At 37.2% G+C, this 21,999-nt stretch overlaps 1 protein-coding gene across 6 annotated transcripts in view; it reads left to right on the forward strand.

Moving 5' to 3' along the window:
- The window catches only part of Dst (dystonin), a 441,140-nt gene that overhangs the window by 169,246 nt on the left and 249,895 nt on the right, over window positions 1-21,999 (forward strand). For all 6 annotated transcript variants that reach the window (XM_071613304.1, XM_071613301.1, XM_071613307.1 and 3 more), the window contains one exon: window positions 14,773-14,834. In XM_071613304.1, coding sequence (XP_071469405.1) covers window positions 14,773-14,834 — 62 coding nt within the window. The remainder of the gene's footprint in view (window positions 1-14,772; window positions 14,835-21,999) is intronic.

Below are 21,999 nucleotides of genomic sequence, written 5' to 3' on the forward strand. Positions count from 1 at the left end.
ATGCTTAGAATCGGGCCTAGAACATAGTAAGTCCTATACAGATGTGAAGGTTTGTATGTATAGAACATATGAATGTTATAAATATTTTAAAAACTTTTGGTCAGCATTGACAAATTCCTGAAAGGTCATATCAGTGGAACCTTCATCAACACTATCCTATGGTGCCTTTTTTGTGGGGGGTACTGAGGTTTGAACCCAGGGGCCCTTTACCACTGAGCCCTTTTTGTTTTTTGAGACAGGGTCTCGCTAATTTTCTGAGGTTGGCCTCAAACTTATAATTCTTTTGCCTCAGCCTTGCAAGTTGGTGTGATTACAGGTGTGTGCCCTGTGCGTGACTGGTGCCTATATTTTGTCACACAGATTTATCTATTAGCAAAAGTTCCTCGTATGCATCTTTTGTTATTTGCACATTATTATTCACGCTTTCTTCTTTGCTCTCCTACCCCTGATTTTCATTAGGTAATATATCTACTCTTTAATAAAAGTGTGGAAACAAAAATACTTATCCACCTACCCTCCCTCCTTCCCTCCCTCCCTCCCTCCCTCCCTTCCTTCCTTCCTTCCTTCCTTCCTTCCCTCCCTCCCTCCCTCCCTCCGTCCCTCCTTCCCCTTCTCCTTTAGGAATAGAAGGAAATAGGTAGGAGTGGTTATGGAATTTGAATGTTTGGGTCAACTATTTTAATAGTAGATAGTAAATATACCTGGGGTATATATATTAAAAATGTCTGGAAATATAAAGAAGAACATCCACTTATGCAGCATTTGCCTTTGGAAATTCAAGTAGTAAGAGTTCACTAGGAAGTTGAGGTGTGGAGATGATTGACCCTAAGAGTTATTGTCCAATGGTGAACTTGGGAGCTCTTCTGTCCTTGGAGTCAGATGTGTTTTATCACCATCTATTTTGTATTTCCTGTCTTGGGTAACCTTTGGTTGGTAGAAAGGGTCCCTAACTGAACAGGTGAGATTCCCCCACCCTTACTCCTAAGGGGAGAAGTTCCCTGGCAGTTGATGTACAGTTCTGCCTGGGCACTGTGACTTTAGCAGGTTTTTGGAGGCACTTGATATATGTTTGCTGATTGATTAAAGTGACAAGAAAACTAGTATGCCTTTTGCCTGTCTCTGTTCATGGGTGTGGTACAGAGGTGGTAGCCCAGGCAGATTACTTCTGGGATGCAGTAGGGTCACCTAGAGTGTGTCTTCTGGACAGAGGCTATAGGGGCATACAAGGTGATCCTGTAACTAAAGCAGTTCTCAGTACCAGCAGTAAACTAGATTCAAATAAGAGACTCTGGGTGGAAGGCCCTCTTCTTAGGCAGCAAGTCTGGACTCAACATTTTTTTCCAGTGGCTCAGGGTAGTTGTTTTTGGTGTTCCCCACCCTTGTATCCCTGTTGCTGACTCACTTGGAGACTGGTTTCATTGTATTATGGGAGTGAAAAGTGTTATGCCTGTGAATCATACCTATAATTTACATTGCCCTGAGAAGTGTGGACTCACAACCTGAGAAAGTAGTCTCAAAACACTTGGTTAAAATAAGAGAGATCACATCTGTACGAAAAGACAAAGAATTCTGTCAGTGTGTTTCATGAAAAATGAAGTTAGTTAGACAAGTATTAGAACAAGTACTAAGGTATGTTTGATTTTATTCTATAAGTCATGGTGACATGGTGACATGGTACCTGTTGATACTTATCTAGAAAGACTTTGATTATATTCAGGGTAAACAGAATCAGAGCAGTTCATTATGCAGAAACCTAATAGTCTGGTACCAGTGAAAGGCCAGAACTGCCACATTCTTATTTTTGTCCTTGTATGGATTTACACTCTCACCTTGAGCAGAATTTAATTTATATATACAGGAATTTATGCAGTTTAGTTAAGGGTTCAACAGCCAAGGACATTTTTTTTTTTTTGGAATTGGTATACTAAGAAATGAAAGCATATATCATATATCCTTTCCCAGTTTCTTAATATTAGAGGCTGTGAGGATCTGATACACCCTTATTGCTTACAATAGAAAAGACATTACAGAACCTGGGTCAAACCTTAGCATTGCTGCTCCCTTACTGGATTACAGAAACCTGGGCTGGGTTATTTTAACTTGTTGTTTAATTGGTAAAATAAAGACAGTGTTTAATACAGTAGTAGGATTATTGTGAGATCATGTGCAGTTCTGTAGTTCATAGATTAGTGACTGGCATTTTTTGGAGGCACTTGATACATATTTCCTTATTGATCAAAGCGACTAGAAAACTAGTAGTATTTGTGAGGACCATTTTCCTATATGATGGTATTGTACTGAACACTTATAGTAAAGTAATACTATGTGAAAGGTTTTTAGTAAGGTACCTGAAGAAGAAGGTGACTCTTTTTCACACATGATGAAACTTGAATTAATGGAAGTTAAGTTGTTTTCCCTAGCTGAAAGTGCTAGCCAGTGTTGATGCTAGGTTTACAGCCTTATTTGTATAGATTCCTGGTCTTCCTGCTGACTCCTTAGTCATGCTCTTTATCCCTCTCATAGCTGTCTTCTTAGTCTATCAGATGACACAGCATAGATAGTAAAACCATGGGTGTGTTTGGGGTGTGTGTGGGTTCCTTTATATTTTGAAGTCTTAAAGGTAGTTAATTATTTTGTGAACTTACTAGTGTAGGTACTGTAAGTTACGTCATTGGTTGGGGGCAGGAAATAGCATAAAAGTAAGAGAAAATAGGATTCATTCAGAAATCAGAAAGTCATATACTTAAAAAAAAACTTGAGCTACCATATGCATCCACTATAATTTGTTCATATTCTTATCTGATCTGAGCTCTTGGAGGTCCTACTTGGTTTTTTGGTACCAAGGATTGAACCCAGAGGCACTCAACCACTGAGCCACATCCCTAGCCCTTTTTATTTTGAAACTGGGTCTCACTAAATTGCTTAGGGCCTCACTGGGTTGTTGAGGCTGGCATTGAACTTGCAATCCTCCTGCCTCAGCCTCCTAAGCCACTGGGGTTATAGGTATGTGCCACAGCACCCAGATGGAGGTCCTAGTTTTGAATACTTTTGTACTAATTTGAATTTTCAGTGAACTATTTTTCTTACATGTAAATAGTAATTGTAATTATAGAAGTTTTCAAATTTAAAGATTTTAAAACCCCAAATTTTCAAAGGTATTTAAATGTAATAGATTTATCTTGCATAGTAATAATGTAGAAATGATGTTTATTTAACTTATTTTCATCAATTTATGTGATATGTGTGACTTTGGATATGTTTTTATCCAGATCTCTGAATCTGAAAAGAAAAGCTGGCTTTGTGAACTTGAAAAAAAGTCCAATTCCTTAAAATTTGTGTAATACAGATGAAGAGTTTCAGAAACTTTCTGTCCATAACAATGATGCAGATCAGTAGAAATTAGATCACATTTAGTATTTAAATGTTGTAGCAGTATAATGGTAATTAGAAGTATCTTCATGTTCATAGGTTTTTAAGATGCACAGGTAGAAGGCATATTAAAGACAGAGTCTGGGAGTTTTATATTGAATTCCTGATCAGTGCTGATAGTAGACACCAGTAAATTCCTTATTAGGCAGAATACATACCTTAGTTCCCAGCCACCAATACTGTTGGTCCCTACCCACCCAGCAACTGCACCTACAGGGCAGGAAAGCATGGGATCTGATCATTGATTTGGCTGGCAGGGAGAGTAGCAGAGAGGAGAGACACAAAAAAGCATTTGTGGGGAGAGATTTACCATTGTTCTGCATCTCAGCTTACCTTGCACATTCTACCCTTGGCCTGCTTCTGGATCCTTGACAAATGCCTGTGAAACCATACTGCATTTGGTTTTATGGCAATTAAAGTCTGAATAAGGAAGCCCTCTTAGGGCAATTTTTGAATATGTTCTCAGTTACTGATTCTCCATTCAGAGATTTTCTGCAATCTCATCATTTCTGTTTCCCTGCTGGGCACCCACCCCTAAGGGAAGTTGTCAGCAGTTGCACCTCCACCTTTGTTCACCACTTCTCGCCCTTCCCCTCTCCCCTCCCTTTCCCTTTCCATCAGCAAAAGAGCAAGCCTAGCCACACCTGGAGTGCTTGGCTCCTTCCACCCTGAATGGAGGCACTCTGGCCTGGGTCTTAGTTCTTTTTCACCATCTCCTAGAAGAGTCTAGTGGAGTATTCAATACCTAAACAAATAAATGAACTTAAAACACTCTTGCCCTCGCAGTTACTGATAATAATCATACACAAATACATCCTCCTTGCACAATAATCACTTAATCTAGAAACATGCCAAATGAAATATGAGTGATACCATTCTAAGCCCTCTTCTTCCAGGTTCTATGGAACTGATCTTTCTCATGATATGCATCTTTTATATATAGTTATTAGTTTTTATTTTGTCACTTAAGTATGTGTCTAGAAAATCTTTTTCCTGTCACTATGTGCAGATTTTCTTTTAAAATTCTGTAGGATGAGTGAACTGTAATTCATCTCGTTTCCTATTTACAGACATTTAATTTGCTTCAAATATTTTGTTACAGTTAACATCCTTCTGTGCTATTTGTATACACACAAGCGTTTTCTTACTTTTTTTTACAAGTAGAATTAGTAGTTCAGAAAGTATATGCATTTTCTATTTATAATGTATACTGTCATATTGCCCTCAGAAAAGTCTTTGCCATTTTCTATATCCACATTACGGTAGTTTGGGACTACCCATTTCTCTGCATTAGATGTTATCATTCTTATATATTTATGCCAATATGAAATCATTTGCTTTTCTTGATAAGAAGGATGATTGATTATTCCTTATATATTTATTGGACATTTGCATGTCTCCTCTGACTTACGTATTCATATCATTTGTTTAGGGGGAACTCTACTTTTTTAAAATAGGATTTAGTCATCTATTTGGTATATATTCCTGATGTATGTTATTTATGTATTAGGTATTTTCTTTCAGTTAGTTTTTAAATAAAAACTTTGTTTATAGTATCTGCCTTTATATCAGGGGTTTGTCAAACTTGTTAGCCTTCATATGTTCAGTTGTTTTTTATTTTTTTAAATGGGGTAACTTGTTTTGAAACAGTTTTCCTACTCAACTATTTTTAAAACATGCTTTTATGTATTTTCCTCTAATGATTCTGTTTAACAATTTTTCTCATTTCTAATGTTGTATAATTTCTTCATGTATTGTCAGGTAGTATGAATCTGGAGATTTTTATTATAGCTGTATGTCTGAGATACATTGTTAGTTTCAAGCTTACCTTGAAATTTCTTTAAGCTTTTTCTAGTTGTTTTTTTTTTTTTTAGCCGAGTGACTAAGGGTTTTTGAAAATGTAAAGAGTTTCTATATGAAGACTGTAGTTTAAATATATCAAGAATTCCCTTTTAAGTATGGTTTTTAACCATAGTTGGTATCTAGCACAGAGGCTTAGATTGATTATGCCCTGGTCAGGAAATCAATATTAATTTTGTTTAGATTCAAATCCTAACAAATAGTGGTTATAAAACAAAAACCAACATTGAGAATTTAAATTGATAAAACCAGTATATAAGAAAGAGCCAACCTTTTTATGCTATGTTAAGATGTAGTGTAGCTTCTTTTAAGTCTGTAATCCCACACAGGTGAGTCTCATAGACCAGTGGAGCAAAGTTGGATTAACTGGAACAAGAACATCAATTGTAGTTCAATACTGATAGACATAAACCATAACAATGTTTCTATGGGAATATTTGGTAAGATTTTTCAATTGAAATGGGAATGGAAATCCCCTTTCTTGTACTGGTTACCTCGACAGAGCAGCAGCAACCTCCAGTCACAGGTCAAGTTGGCTGAGGCTGTGGAGTTAGGTGGGCCAGGGAGGTGTGGTCACGTTGTTAGGTGAGGACTGGGTGAAGGCTGCTAGCTCACAAGTGGTGTGGGGTTGGTGTGCAGGGTGGGGTGGCCATGCGTAGCCCCTCTATCCATTCTCACTAGCTCCTGCTTCACCAGTTAACTGCATTGTCTATTGGTTTTAAGAACTGGACTTCATACTGATCCTACTTTTCCAGTTACTTTTTTTTTTTCCTTCTGCAGAAGTCTTACAGTTGTTCATTTGCAGTAGTTACTGTGTTGTACTACAGAATTATTATGAGGAGTGGAAAAATAATTAGACCCCTTCCCACATATTTTTTTTCTACACAACACCAACTCTTCTTATTTTCTTCTGTCCCCGCAGGACTGAGGATTGAACCCAGGGCACTCTACCACTGAGCTACATCCCCACCCCTTTTCATTTTTTTTTTGTGTTTTGAGACAGGATCTCACTAAGTTGCTGAGGCTGGCCTTGAACTTGTGTTCCTCCAGTCTTAGCCTCCCAAATTGCTGGGATTACAGGCATATGCTACTGTGGCCAGCTTCTTTTCTTGATCTCTCTTTCAAGATAGAACTTTTTAAAAGTGTTGCTTGATCTTTTAAAATTCATGTCTCACTATCACCAAGAAATGGTATTAACCTAAGTGTCCATTAACTGACAGATGGATAAGGAAAATGTGTATACTTTGAAATACAGTTCAACTGTAAAAAGGGACAAAATCCTATCTTTTGTGACAACATAAAGGGAACTGGAAGAAGGCATTATGTTAAGTGAAATAAGGCACAGCTGGACACATGATCTCACTCAAATATGGAATTTAAAACAGTTGATCTCATAGAAGTTGAGAGAGGAATAGTAGTTTTCAGATGTTGGGAAGAGTAGGAGGGAGGGAAAGAGGTGGAAGAGTTGGTCAATAGGTACTAAGTTCAGCTAAGTAAAAATAAGTCACAGCACACCATTGCACAGTAAGGCCACTCTGGATAACGATAATATAAATGTTTCAAAGAAGGTGTAATAAAGGATTTAAACTTTAAAAAAATCTGTTTTGGTATCGGGGATTGAACCCCTGGGGTGCTTAACCACTGAGCCATATCCCCAGCCCTTTTATATAATCTTTTTTATTTAGAGACAGGGTCTTACTAGGTTGCTTGGGTTTGATCCCAGCGATGCAAAAATAAAATAAAATAAAAAATAAAATAATAAAATAAAATATAAAATATAAAATAAATAAAATAAAAAAAAAAAAAATTCACACCAGATTCTTACTAATTCAGAAATCTCCCTATCTTAAATTCTGCTAAGTTGCTTAGGGTGTCACTAAGTTGCTGAGTCTTTGAATTTGAAATCCTCCTGCTTCAGCCTCCTGAGATGCTGTAATTACAGGTATGTGCCACTGTGCCTGGCAAAGATTTTGAATGTTTTCATTATAAAGAAATGCTAAATGTTTGAGGAGATATGCTTACCCTAATTTGACACGATACACTGTGTACATGTGTTGAAACATCACACAGTATCCCCCAAATATGTGTAATTTTTATATGTCAGTTTAAAAATCATAATAAAAATAAATTTGGGCTGTGGATTTAGCTCAGTGATCCAGAGCACTTGCTTGTCTTGCCTGGGTTTGAGGCCCTGGGTTTGATCCCAGCATTGCAAAAAAAATAAAATAAAATTCAAACCAGATTCTTTTTTTTTAAATTTATTTTTTAGATTTAGGTGGATACAATATCTTTATTTTATTTTTATGAGGTACTGAGGATCGAACCCAGTGCCTTGTGCATGCCAGGCGAGCGTGCTACCACTTGAGCTACATCCTCAGCCCAAACCAGATTCTTATTAATTCAGAAATCTCCCGATCTTAAATTCTGCTGTAACCTCTCATAGTAAGACACTGTGGTTCTTCTCCTTCTACTCATTGCAGTCAATGATCTATACAAGGTCAATTACATCTTTTTGTATCCATGCCATTGATGATTTGGCCAATTTTCATATCTATCTATCTATTTATTTTAAAGCTTGAATTTTGTTATCCTTGCCCTAAATATACAAACTTATAATATTCAGTATGCTTTTGGGAATGACATCTCTTGCCCTTAGTATCTTTGTGGTCCCTGGAAAATTGTTTAACCTCTGAGCACCTCAGTTTCTTTATCACAAAAATGGGTATAGTCTTGTGGGGTTGTTATGAGAATTGGGTGCAGTGTACATGTGTTGTATGTGTATATGATGGAGAACAACTGCAAATATTAAATTCTCTTAAGTGTTTGCTATTATAATCCTGAGAAATAGGCTGGCTGAGAATTTTCTGTAGTGGAGGCAGTGCCTATAGAACAAATAAAGATATTGGAAAAGGAGAGAGAAGGAATATTTACTAAGTAGGTGCTTTGAATTTCTTAGCAGCAGCTAATATGATTTTTTTCAATCTATTCTGTTTAGGATAGGGTTAGACATTATATGTTTCAAAGCATACTGGGAGCTTAATCTAGCAGGCTTTTGATGTCTTCCCTTGGCATGATCAAATTTACTGTCTTCCTTTTGCTTTAAAGAAGTAATGATCATTTTTGTTTGTTGTTTTGGATTTGTTGTTTGCATAGTTTCTACGCAGGAAAATAGTTTCTATTTTTCTGTTGTTTTAAATAAACATAGGAATGCTAAAGATGCTTGGTCTTTTGCTTGTTCAGAACAAGGGTTCTCATGTCTTGGCATTCTCCATATATTGATTCCCATCCAGACGTGAAGGTCTCAAATTGCAGGTTCCTAGTTTTTTCTTACATTATTCAATTAGTGGTTCTATTGCTTGATATAGAGAAGAAATGGGTTTTAGAATGAGATTTAAGATTTCATTTAGGCAGTAGAGTTTTAGCACTCCCCCTCCCTTTCTTCCTTCCCATAGTTCTCATTATGTTGTCTGAGCTAGCCTTGAATTCACTATCCTCCTGCCTCAGCCCCCCAAGTAGTTGGGATTATAGGTGTATACACCACTGAGCCTGGCTCTTCATGATTCTAAACTCTGGTTTTCTCAGCTTTAAATTTCACCATACCACCAAACTCAGAATTGTTGTAAGATTCAAATGAAAACTTATCTACGGGGGCTGGAGTTGTGGCTCAGTGGTAGAGTGCTTGCCTAGCACATGTGAAGCCCTGGGTTCGATCCTCAGCACCACATAAAAATAAAAAATAAAAAAATTGTATTGTGTCCATCTACAACTAAAAATATAAATATTAAAAAAAGAGAAAACTTATCCATGAAGTATCCATACATAAATATTTGATAGTGGTTTTTCCTGAACCATGTTTAGCCCATAAAGGTGAGCTTCCCAAATCACTTTCATAGCACACATATCAGGGATCAGTGAAACAAGTTGGGCTGGGCGTTGTCTTTTATTGCAAGGGAATTCTGCCTGGGGTGTTAAAAGAGAGAATGTGATGAGTTAGTTCAGCTATAAAATCCAACATCCTATTGGTTTGCCTCATGGCAAAAAAAAAAAAAAAAAAAAATTAAAACTTTCTTTTAAAAGTGATTTCTTATAAACAGCTTAAGAATAAAAGGAGAAATAACATAAAATTTAGTTTCTTTGTCATAGTAGTTGTTACATGTATCCCCTACAAAATAGTAAAGGAGCCTGGCTTTGCTGATGTTTGCTTAGAAGGGGGTGTTGTCTAGTTTTCAGCTTGCTAGTGGGAGTGTCTAGTCAGTGTTTTCCTTTCTACATAGAAAGTTAGCAGGACTGACACATCCGAGCTTGTATGAAGAGAGTTTGGGAAACTGTTGCCCGGATTTACCACAGAATGATGGGGCAGCTTGTGAGAAATGATCAAGACTGGAACGCAAAGCTGGTGGGACTGATGTGCTGTATGGGTTAGTAGTTTCAGCTTAATGCCACTTTCATGTTGTCAGAACTGGGAAAGGAAAGTTGCACTACCTGCTTTGTTTTGCCTGGCAGGAGTTGAGATCCGGCACCTTTAAGAAGTTTGGATCCTGACAACTTCTGAGGCTGTCTGGAGAGAATTTCCTTTCTGTTGTTATATACAAAATATGCCTTTATATAATATCAATATTTGTTGTTGTGCGATACTGAGTGCATTTAACTTTGAATGGATTTTGTTGAAGTACAGTGAGTGTAGGTTATACTAATCTGTTCTCTTTATACATATTTATATACATATTTATATTCTTTTCTCCCTAAATTCATTGTTTGCATTCAGTATTGTTATATATTTTCAGCTATGATGAACTTAAAAGGTCAGTATAAATGTATGTGTTCATTTAAAACTTACTGTACAAATGACAGGTTTTCAAACAGGAATGTTATAAAACTTCATAATAATAAATGGAGAGTCTGAAAAACCAGTGGAATTGGCTAAGATCTCAGGGATAACTTTCCCTGTTTTGCTGTCATAGCAGCAGCCTTGCCCTAAATATCAATCTTGGTGTTAGACATCCCTGACTGAAAAGAAATAAAGTCTCACTGTGAAACTTGTAATAGGAAAATTAGATGGTGTAATCTGGCATACTCCCTTTTGAAATAATGCGTATGGAAAGTGGTAAAATCACAGAATCCTCCCAGGGTTAATCTTTTCCCTGATTATAAATTGCTCTCTTGAAGAAAGCCAAAAACCTGAAAGTCTACCTTAATTCTTCTCACATTGTTGTGAGGTACAGTGACATTCTAGTGTTATAGAGCCTCCCCTGGTTCTTGAATGACACTCATCTGGCTTATCAGATTTAAAAGACAAGGTTTAGGTTTTTACTGTCAGAAAACAATAACAGGATTTGCTGCTACAATGTGGTATGTGTGTGTTAGCTCAGTCTTTGTACCTGGCTCATGTGCTTTAATTGTGGATAGTAATTCCCAGAATTACCTGTTGCTTGCCACGTGGTTAGCATCATCTCAGTTTTCAGCAGTGCTTTTTGAACCTCTAGCAACAACAACCACATCAAAACATCAAATCAAAAGAACTTTTTATAGTTTTGTTATGTAAGTGAATCTTTCTTCTGTGCTGGGAGGTAAATAATTTGATTAAATCATCTTTCTTGATATACCACATGGGTCAGAAATTAGCCTGTTCATCTTTAGAACCTATGTTCTGCTTCTTCATGTTCCTTAAAATATAGTCCTGGTTTTTATTAACTTGGAAAATAATAAAAAATAACTATTTTGTACTCAAGGAGGTAGAGTTCATATAATATATATAGTATATTAAGTTTAATGGAATGGAGTATGTTTGTAAAAGCTCACTTTATTATGTAATGATTAAATAAATTAATAAAAATTTGGGGGCTGGGGTTGTAGCTCAGAGGCAAAATGCTTGCATAGCATGTGTGAGGCACTGGGTTCAATCCTAAGCACTGCATAAAAATAAGTAAATGAATGAAAAAACCCTGGAGGGCAGTTACAGGAATATCTTAATCTTATAACTTGATATGGAAGCTGTTTATTCTTGAATTTAAAAGATTTTTTATTAAATATTTTAATGACCTTTTTCCTCCCTGAGGATTTCACCTTAGGGTTCTAGATTGTTAATTGGATGGGAATAATATGACTATTACCTAAGAAATAGCTTTTTCTTGTTTCTGTTTCCTTTTTGCTGAAGGCATAGAAAAGTACTGCTGGGATTGTGATATGAGTGCTAGTCTGGCACATAGCTTCCATTGTTTGCAATCACTTGTCCAAAGTTCACTTCACATAGCAGGCCAGATTCCAGCTCCTTGTGTGTGAGTGAGGTGTGTTCGGCACTTCTGGTTGAAAGATGACAGTGTCTTTGGGTACTGTTGCAGCCCAAGTTGTTGGAAGCAACTGCAGAAGGGATCATAGAACTTTGGTGGAGAAATCTGTACAGGGCTGTCTTGCTAACCTGCTTTCTCTCCTTCAAGCCTTGCCCCTGTGCCCTGGACCTTCTTCCCTTTCGTGCTTACCTATGTGGTGAGGGCTGTGTCCTTTTCTCAGTTGGAGTGTGTGTCACACTGCCTTCCTGTAAGAGGTTCTTCTAGGTGATGACCTTCAGAGGCCCTGGCCAGTGCTGTTCCTCTCTAGCCTGGTGGTTCCAGTACCACCATGGCACTGGGCTCATCAAAGGACCTGATGAAAGCTTAGAATGAATGAGTGAGAAAATGAGGGAAGTAAATCTGCATTTATCAATGAGGTAGATTGGTAGATCTTTTCCTCTTGCTTTGTTCATGCCTAATGTACTAGAACCTATGTTATATTTATATTTTTGCTTATAATTGAGATTCATTCTGAACTTTTTAGGAATAGCAAGGCTAATAGACATTTAAGGCACCATTATTACTTCAAGATATGTGGCCTTATAAGCTACCATGTTACAAATACAAGTAATTCTGCATTGTTTTCCTGAGTTGAATTATGCCCTTTCTGAAGCATAATTCATATCATGGATATCTATTATTGGAGCACATAAAAACATTGTGGCATTTAGTATATAGTAGAAAAGAAGAAGCTGTAGATGGTACTCTAAAGGGCCAACAGAGTAATTGGTAAATATTTTGTGGAAGATAATATTGGTTAACAATTATCAATATCATTGTTGTCATAGTAGTTATTTTTATTGAGATTTTAATTTGGATTCAGGCAAATATAACAATTTTGGCATAAATTTGAAGCATTCATATTCAGAATTAGCAAGCTTCCACCTTCTGGATCTGCTTTCTGAAACACCCTCTCCAATTTTGTAATATTAGATAATAAGTAAAGAAGAAGACTAGATGGTTGGTTACTGAAAAAGTGTTTGTTACAGGCAGAATCAAATAATAGGTTATATTTAGGTATCTTTTTGTTTCTCTCTGACAGTGATAGGAAATGGAAGGGTTTCCAGGGGGTACTTTGTAGAAAGGCTTATGAAATTACAAGCTGCACGTTGGCATTAAAATGGAGGAGAACAGCAACATGCCATCTTTGAATAGCTTTGTAAAATATTGGACAAATGATTGGATCGCTTTACTAAAGTTTCTTCAATAGTTTCCTTATCATTGAGCATTTATGTTTTTTCAAAACTTTTATTTTGCTATTCTAAATGCTTTGATTTACATTTTTATACTTGTATTTGTACATTCCTTGATTATAACTTTAGAATAAGTTCTAGAAGTAGACTTGCTGGAAAAGGGTATATATATTTTTAAGGTCTTCGATCTACATTGTCATATTGGTCTAGAGCAGTACTGCCAAGAATTCACATGCTGATAGGAATGTCTGCAGCTCTGGTTTTCAATGTTAGCTGTGTCTAGCCCTCCCCACCTGCCTTTTTTGAGAAAAGCCCTCCCTGTTTTGCCCAGGCTTCAATGTGTAATCTTCCACCTAGGTCTCCCAAGTAGTTAGGATTATAGTTTAAAATTTGCTATCTTCTTTTGCTCACTTGCATATTAAGATGTTGATCTTAAATAAATTATTGATCTTATACTAATGATCTGTGTCTCATAAATATCAGTTAATTTGTTTTATATTTTTGCTTATGTTTAAGTTATTGTAGGGAGCATAGATACCTTTAATAAACAAGACAAGCATTTTCAAACAAACAAAAACTACTACTACAACAACAACAAAAACAAGCCTAACTCTACTGCAGTTTAAGGAGGTTCAGGGCTAAAGAATGAAGAGGTAAAGAAGGAGAGCAAGATTTGTCTTATCCCCAAGGAAAGGATGGAGAAGAGCTGAATGGTAGTGGGGCAGGAAGGAAGGTGACCTGGGAAAAGAAGGGTATTCCCAGATGCAAGAAGGAGGAGGGAAGGACACAGAAGGTAGGGAGTGCTGCCTAGAAGTGGGGAGGGAGAGGGTAGTGTAGTTTTGCATGTTAGCTCTAGGTCTTGGAAGAGTTTGATTCTCCTTTGAAATAATTACTTGATGTATCAGAGTATTCTGATTGTTCTTTCTTCCTAAAGCATAAGAAGCCTTCTCTTACTCTTCTCTGCACTAGGCAGGATCTCTTTCCTCAGTGAGGATACTTAGTTGTAGTGTTTTTTTGTTACCAGACATTTCAACACAGGGACTCTAGAAGCAGCATAAATAAGCCAGAGCCCACTTTAAGCCAAAGGATCTGAATTTAGGTCTTGCCTTCTGCAGGGGTAGGTGGGGGTGAGGGGGCCAGGTAGGGAGGGTCCCAGGGATTGAACTCAACAGCATTCAATCACTGAGCCACATCCCCAGTCCTATTTAATATTTTATTTAGATACAGGGTCTCACTGAATTGTTTAGCACCTCGCCATTGCTGAGGCTGGCTTTGAACTTGTGATCCTTCTGCTTCAGCCTCCAGAGCTGCTGGGATTACAGGGATGCACCACTGTGCCCAGCTAGGCTAGGTCTTGCCTTTTAACAAGATTTTTAAAAAAAAATTTATTTATTTATTTATTTATTTTTTGTGATGCTGGGGATTGAACCCAGGGTCTTGTGCGTGTGAGGGAAGCACTCTATCAACTGAGCTATATCCCCAGCCCTTAATAAGACTTTAAACCATTTTCTGGATAATTGTGGACAAATCAGAGACTTGGTTTCTTCTGTAAAATGGGGATGACAATATCTACTTTCCTGCTTATGGTTGCAAAGAGCAAATAGGATATGAATGTGTTAAAATGCTTTGAAAAGTTCAGTGCAAGGGCTTACTTGAAGTCAGCAGCATTTTTAGAGTCATCTTTTTGCTGGTGGAAGTGATGGAGTTAGGGTTGTACAACTGAGGGGCAGAGAGGGGGCCTTGTTTAATGGACTAATGCTGGCACATAAAACACTGAAGAGACCATCTGACAAATAGCCCTTTAATGCTTTCTTGCAGATGGCCTAAAGTTGCCAGCATTTAATAAGAAAATTTGAATGCACTGAGCAATATCTCTTGAATATCCTATTTTCATTTATATGCATGATCACAAATTGTCTTTTGCATAGATCTTATCAACCTTATACCTTATTTTAATCTTTCAGATGAACGGGACAAAGTTCAGAAGAAAACATTTACAAAATGGATAAATCAGCATCTCATGAAGGTCAGCTTTTATTTCTTTCATATCTTGGAATTGTTTTGCATACTCCAGTTTATTGGGCAGTAATTGATTGTATAGATTTGAAGCATAGCTTTTAAGTATCAACTTGAGAATTTAAATTCTAGAGCATTTCACATGCATTTCAGGGATCTGTAATTATTTGGTTTGTGGCTTATGGGTAATGATGGAAGTGGGAAGAAAAGTACCCACTGATTACAGTGCTTTCTGTGACATTAGTAAAACCTACTATTACTGGACTCAAAAAAAATCTCTTCAATTTAAGAAATCTGTAAATATTTATATGTTAAAGCACAAAAAAGCTGCATTTCTAGTAAGATTTTTTTTTCTCTCTCTCAGGATTCAAGTTCTGGGATAAGATTTAAGTGGTTGGCAGAGAGTTAGATGAGAAAAGAATTGGATTGTAGAAGTACAGGTCTAGACTAGTTTTGCTTCTTGCACTTAGTAAACCCAGGCATTGGTCTTATGTCTCCATTTCTCTGCCTGTGAGGCAGTTAATAGTTGTGGTTCTTAAATGAAGATACATTTATATGCCATGGGTCACTTTGAGAATCTGATGTATAAATTCTGCAGAAAAATACACATGTGCACAAAATTTGCATACCATTTCATGGAGCTTTTGGACTCCACTAATGCCTTTCTGAATTCTCAGGTAAGAAATTCTTCACAATTAACTGTTGGTCAGTTTTTCCCTCCATTTTTTTATGGACAGCCAGGAAATTGAAAATAGTATTTCTGTGTTGAAAGAATTTTCTCACAAAGAAACATTATTTTAAATGTGATTGTATTCTTAGATAAGATTTGTAGGCTTGCTTATCTAAACTATCATATAACATATGAGTGGTGCCAATAATGTAATAGGATCTAATCACCTTCTAAAGAGTGATTTTTATTTCAGGAGCATATCAGTATTACCTGAGAGACATGTCAGTTCCTGTCTCTTTCATCAGTCAACATAACCCATTTCTCAAATTCTGTTAGTGTCCCTCAGAGAGGGCATGTCACCTACTCCCCAGTTGAGAATCACTTCTGTAGGGAACTTCTGTTACTGCTGGGAGCTGAATCTTCTAGTGTGTTGACAAGAGATAAAAGGTTGAGACCCGCTTAGTGATGCTTTTGTGAAGAAATATATCATGAATTCTTATGAAGGATGGCAGCATTCACCTGCCGTCTCCCAAACCTTTGTCTCATTCTGCATGTACCATGCACTGGTGTAAAACGGACCCTTTTCCATGAGGTAGGACAGAGATGGAGCCTGTGCAGGGTAAAGTTTAGGGTGTGGGACTTTGGAGCTGAAACCTCTGACAGGATTTTCTTATCTCTAGGGTGGCTAGCTCTTTGAGGAAGATAGGCTTCTGTGGCTGCTGCTAGTCTAGTAGTCTTTGTATTTGTGGCTTGCTGGGGGCTGAACGTGTAGGTGGGGTATAGAGGATTGCCCTGCATCTTCTGCAGCATAGCTACTTGAGGTTTACAAGTTAGTAATCAAGTTGCAGTTGCTGACTGTGAACACCAGAGAGGAGAAGTAAAAGTGCAAATATGGTCCATTATGGGTACTAGAGGTACTAGACAGATATATTTAGGGCCTACTGTGGACATACTATGGACCAGGCATGTTGAACTGGCCATTCATCTTATGATAAATTGGATGATTCAATTTAAGGAGACTGCCTTTGTTAAAAATATCAAAATACCAATTGAGTGGTTTAGAACAGAGGCCATATTACTAATTTTTAGGGCCCATCAATGTTCTTGGAAAAAATACTTACATTGTGTGTAATATACATCACATTCATTAAATCATTTACTCCTTCCAGCAACCCTCCAGGGTTAATTTAGTGGTTATCATACATAACCTGTAGAATCAGGTAGCAAGGGTTCAAATTTGGATTTACCTAGAATATATAACCTTTATGTGTGTATTTATGATAAAAGGACAGATCTCAAATATTTAAGACTTAATTCTGCTGTAATACAGTAAGAATTGAAAAAAAAATTAGTATTTTAGATCCAATAGCCAATAGATAGATGCCAGTGTAACCTGCTGCCATAATCAAAGTAGTTTGTTTATTTCTTAAAGTCTGTTAGAGGTGAGAGTTTTAACTGTTGGCTAGGGGTGTAGTTCTGTAGTTGAGCACCAGGTCAGTATGCATGATTCCTTGGATTCAATCCTAGCACCAAAAGCAAAATGAAGCAGATCAAATAAAAACAAAATTACCCTCTATCGAATTAATAAATGACTTTGGGGAGTGGAAAGCTAGACAGTGTAGTTTTTAAAAAAAAATTAATTTTTTTTAGATGCAGATGGACACAGTATACCTTTATTTTATTCATTTATTTTTATGTGGTGCTGAAGATTGAACCCAGTGCCTCACACATGAGAGATGAGTGCTTCATCACTGAGCTACAATCCCAGCCCTAGATTGGCTCCCATTCTTGTTCTGTTTTTATTATCAGCTCAAAGTAGACTTTTTTCCTAATCCTTAGAGTTTTACACTGAAATTTTTACACAGAACTCCAGAATGTCAGAACATAGTCTTTTAATCTTTTATCTAGAAGTTGTTGCATTATTAATCCTAAAGAGAAGAGAAATAATTTAATATTTCCAAACATGGTAGGACACTGGGTGGTAAGTTTTTTTTTTTTTTTAAATTTTTTAAATTAGTTAATCAGAGACAATTTAGTCATGATGTGATCTTTTCCATGATTGACCCGAGAGTTGTTGAGAAGAATGTTCTACTGAGTGAATAATTAGCCACATCTCACTAAAAGAAATCTTGATGCTGGGCACGGTGGTGCAGGCCTGTAATCCCAGCAGCCTGGGAGGCTGAGACAGAAGAATCCAGAGATCAAAGCCAGCCTCAGCAACCCTGAGGCACTAAGCAACTCAGTGAGATTCTGTTTCGAAATAAAATACAAAATAGGGCTGGGGATGTGACTCAGTGGTCGAGTACTCCTGAGTTCAATCCCTGGTACCAAAAAGAAAAAAAAAAAACACTTTTGTTTTAGGTGGCCATTGGCAATCATCCAATTAGTGGGAGATTAAAAAGTACGAATGTGAATTTTGGTTAAGAATCTTAATATTAGGAAAATATTTCTGTGTTGGTTTTCTTATATCTTCATGAGAAATACTTATTCAGGGACAACAGGGAAGGGAGGGTAAGCCCCATGTCTTTCTTACCCTGTCACATTCCTTTCAATTAGTGGAAAGTAGTTATTTGAAGAGTCTAATAAAAATAGAATCATGTTATATAAATGTTAAGGGAAAGTCTGGCCGTGAAAAATTAATTAATAAAAATGAAAAAGTTATTGATGAATAAAGAGAAGAAATTGGGAATAAAACCATTCAGATAAAATCCGAATATTTTTGTGTGTATTCTATATCTTGTCTGTTTATTTTATTTTTTTGATATTAAGAATTGAACCTAGGGGTGCTTTATCACTGACCTACATCCCCAGCCCTTGTCCTTTTTTTAAAAAAATTTGAGACAGTGTTGCTAAGTTTCTGAGGCTGGCCTTGAGCTTGCAAACCTCCTGTCTCAGCCTCCTGAGTCTCTTAGATTATAGGCATGTACCACTGCACTGGGCTTCCCTTGTCTTGTTTTAAATTTAGTCACAAGTAGTCCTTAAAGCATACTTTATTTTTTTAATATTTATTTTTTAGTTGTAGTTTGACACAATACCTTTATTTTATTTATTGATGTTACGTGGTGCTGAGGATGGAACCCAGGGCCTTGTACGTGTTAGGCGAGCGTTATACTGCTGAGCCACAAACCCTAGCCCCTTACAGCATATTTTAAAGAAGAGGGGGGAAGGAGTTTAAAGAAGAAAGGTGAGAAGGGAAAGGGCAATTGAGAAGGTTAAAGGGGTGCTTTGTACAGGAGGGGTGCTTCCTGATAGCCCTGGAGTTGTACACTGGGATGGTCCCAGGGTCAGGAGACTGCTTGGCTTCATGTAATGCCAGGAGTACTGACTCAGGCTAGGGATGTATACTTCATCTTATAAATAATAGAGCAGTTTTGGGGGTGTGTTTTCTAGATTTTTATTTGATTTTATTAATTTTAATATTATTGCATTTAATATATTGCCTGGCCTTTTCATCCTCCTTGTGACTCCAAGGAGAACGGTTCTTAGTTGTTCTGCCTCTTTGGATGGTGAGATTCCCTTTAGAGTACTTGGATCCCCAAAAGACCCTTATTTACTGGATTTTCCCACATTTTATAAACAGTATATTGTGCTGAGAGCAAATTATTGTTGAAAGGAAAATGTCTCCTACAAGTTTTTTCCCCCGCTGTGTGGCAGGTAAGCCCAAGCACAGGGGAGGCAGCAAAAGCTGCTGATCCAGGAGCCTGACCTTCAAGGTCCAGCAAATGGGGCTGTGTCTAGGCTTTGAAGTTTGTGTAAACTTAACCTTCTTATGCCCTTGTCTGTCTGTATTGTGGTGGTAATGCTAGAGTAGCATGAGGATTTAAATGAAATGAACCATTAGCATAAAGCACAGGACTTGGCACATTGTTAAGCTCTCAGTAAGTGAGAGCTCATGGTATAGGAGAGTGATTGACAGGTGGCTCTAAATCAAATTGTAGAACGAATCTGAGTTGCTTTCAGTGTCCTTCTACCTCCCTCATCCATGTTCTTCTTTTCACCTTAAGTACTTTCCATTTTAGTTCACTCATTTTAGAAAATGCAGGAATTTGGGGTTTGGCATCTCTTGAGGAGGTAGAGTAGTCTGTGCGCTCCATGCCCTAGAGTCCTGCTGGGGCACTGACAGTTGCTTACTGGAGGTGATCCTGTTAGTGGTTCCCTTCTCTCTCTCTGCCTTCCCCTCCCAGACTTTAAGGGTTGATGTGTTCTTCAATCTTTTTTGCTTCCTCTGCTCTTCCACACCTTCCTCATACAAGGGGAGTTAGTGAAGACCTGTCATTCTGAAAGGTTGGCAGCTTCTGTCCTCCTACTTTGCAAGGCATCTTCCACATCATCCCCTTTGGTTCCCTCCTGTAACTGAGGGGAGGCTTGCCACTAGAAGTCAAGAAGTGAGCATCTCGGGGCTGGGATTGTGGCTTAGCGGTGGAGCGCTCCCCTAGCACAAGCCGGACCCAGGTTCGATTCTCAGCACCACATAAAAATAATGGCATTGTGTTGTGTCCATCTACAAAAAAGATATTCTCTCTCTCTCTCAAAGAAATACTAAAAAGAAAAAGAAGTGAGCATCTGAATGTGAGGGGAGCATTGTGTCCACTGTTGGATTTCCTTGAGCACTGTGATATGTTACAGATCTTCTGCACATTCCCCTGGGCCATGAGATTTTGTTTGTTTTTCTCTTCCTTATAGTTTCAACTATTTGTTTATTAATTCTTTAGGAAGTTAGGATTTCTGCAGCTGTAAAATAGCACTTAGTGAGTGCCCAGGGATGATTCTGGCATAGTCAACTTGTAAGATTTTATATGGCTGAGAAAAGTAAACATAGCAGAGCTTTGAAATGATTTTTAAAGTTACTATTACATCTCTGTGTGTAAAGATTCTTTTTCCTTAAAATATTTGGTTAGGATTTTAAAAATGTAACTTTTTCTCCAGAAAATAATCTAATATGGTGTTATTTTATATTTATCAGAGCTGAAAGTCCATTTGTTTAAAGAAAAGAGACTGGTTAGGTGAGACTTATATTTGTTGGTGAGCGGTTGTCTCTGGCTTTTTGCCAAATGTACTTAACTTAGTGTTCTGGTGTTTCACTTGTGTGAATGACTAAGCTTCCTTATAGTGATTGTTCTGGCAAGAATGTTTTTCTTTTGATTCATCATCCTTTGGAATACTTTTAAGAACAAAATCTAGTCAACATACTTAGATCTGCTTCTGTTATGTCTTTTCATACACTGAGTAGACTGAATTATTTACCTTGTAAATCATGGTTTCTAGGCTAGCTATTTGTGGTGGGAATGTTTATATATTATTATTTAGCATAATTTAAATGTGTGAAAGTAGAAAATGAATGAGCTGGTAACTGTTATTTAGTTAGCTAAATTTTACCTGGAAAATTGTTCCAAAATACAAAATGGCTGATATTATTTTATTATTTACAGCATTTATTTATACCCATTCTGCTTGAGGCACTATAGCTGTATCTTTAGAAACCTGAGAGTCTCGTATGACTGCTTGTTATTACTGATCACATGCATTTCTGTCTTGCTGTCTAGAAATTCATAGGAGAAATGACACCTAAAATTTTTGAGTATTTATGTATTAGCACTTGTCTTTGGTGTGGGGAGGGTCATGAAAGAAGGAAGTGCCGCAGTCTGGCTGGGCACACTTTATTTTCAGAAGCACTTTGACAGTTACCATGGTTTATAAGTTTCCTTTTAAGTGTTTACTTGGAATCAGAATTAGGATTTGAGCCATGACTGAGAGGCTGTGTTTAAGAGGAATAATTTAAGGTGATGAATGATTTTTAGGAGAACATTGGAATCTGGAGAAATCCATGTGATGTGATTTTCTTGCATAGGATTCATCCAGCTGGCAACTTAAAATGGAAACATATTCCACAGCATCTATCTGCTGCATTGTAAAGTTATTCCATAACATTGGAATTTTTTCAAAACATTTTCTTATTTTTTCTAAACTTTAATATATTGATACATAAATTTATTTGGAGAGAAGGAGGCCTTGGATTCCAATGTTGGACCACACCCTGTTTGTTAGTAACCTTCTTGGTTTTTACATGGTAGACACCCAACTGACTATCACATTTTTATCTCTGTTCCATTATGTCTTTGGAAAACTTAGTTGACCTATGGCACGGATTTCCTTCGCTCACATGGCAAACTCATCAACTTCATGGCTCCATTCAATCAATCATACTATTCTTTCTTTTCTTTTTTTAAATTTTTAATTGATTTTTTATAAATGACAGTGGAATGCATTATAATTTTTATTACACATATACAGCACAATTTTTCGTATGGTGCCTGCAAGGAAATGTAAACCCCCAAGCTGAGAACACAGTAATTTCTTTTAGAGAACAGAGGTGTGTGTGTGTATGTGTGTATGTGTATATGTGTGCACACACATGTTGGGTTTCTGTTCTCGCGACTAAATGGCTCAGGGGTCACTCCAGGTAAACTAGGCTAACTGGGCTGCACAAAATAATCACACAAGAGAC

Source organism: Marmota flaviventris, chromosome 6 (assembly GCF_047511675.1).
Source record: "Marmota flaviventris isolate mMarFla1 chromosome 6, mMarFla1.hap1, whole genome shotgun sequence".
In the NCBI taxonomy this organism is placed as follows: Eukaryota; Metazoa; Chordata; class Mammalia; order Rodentia; family Sciuridae; genus Marmota; species Marmota flaviventris.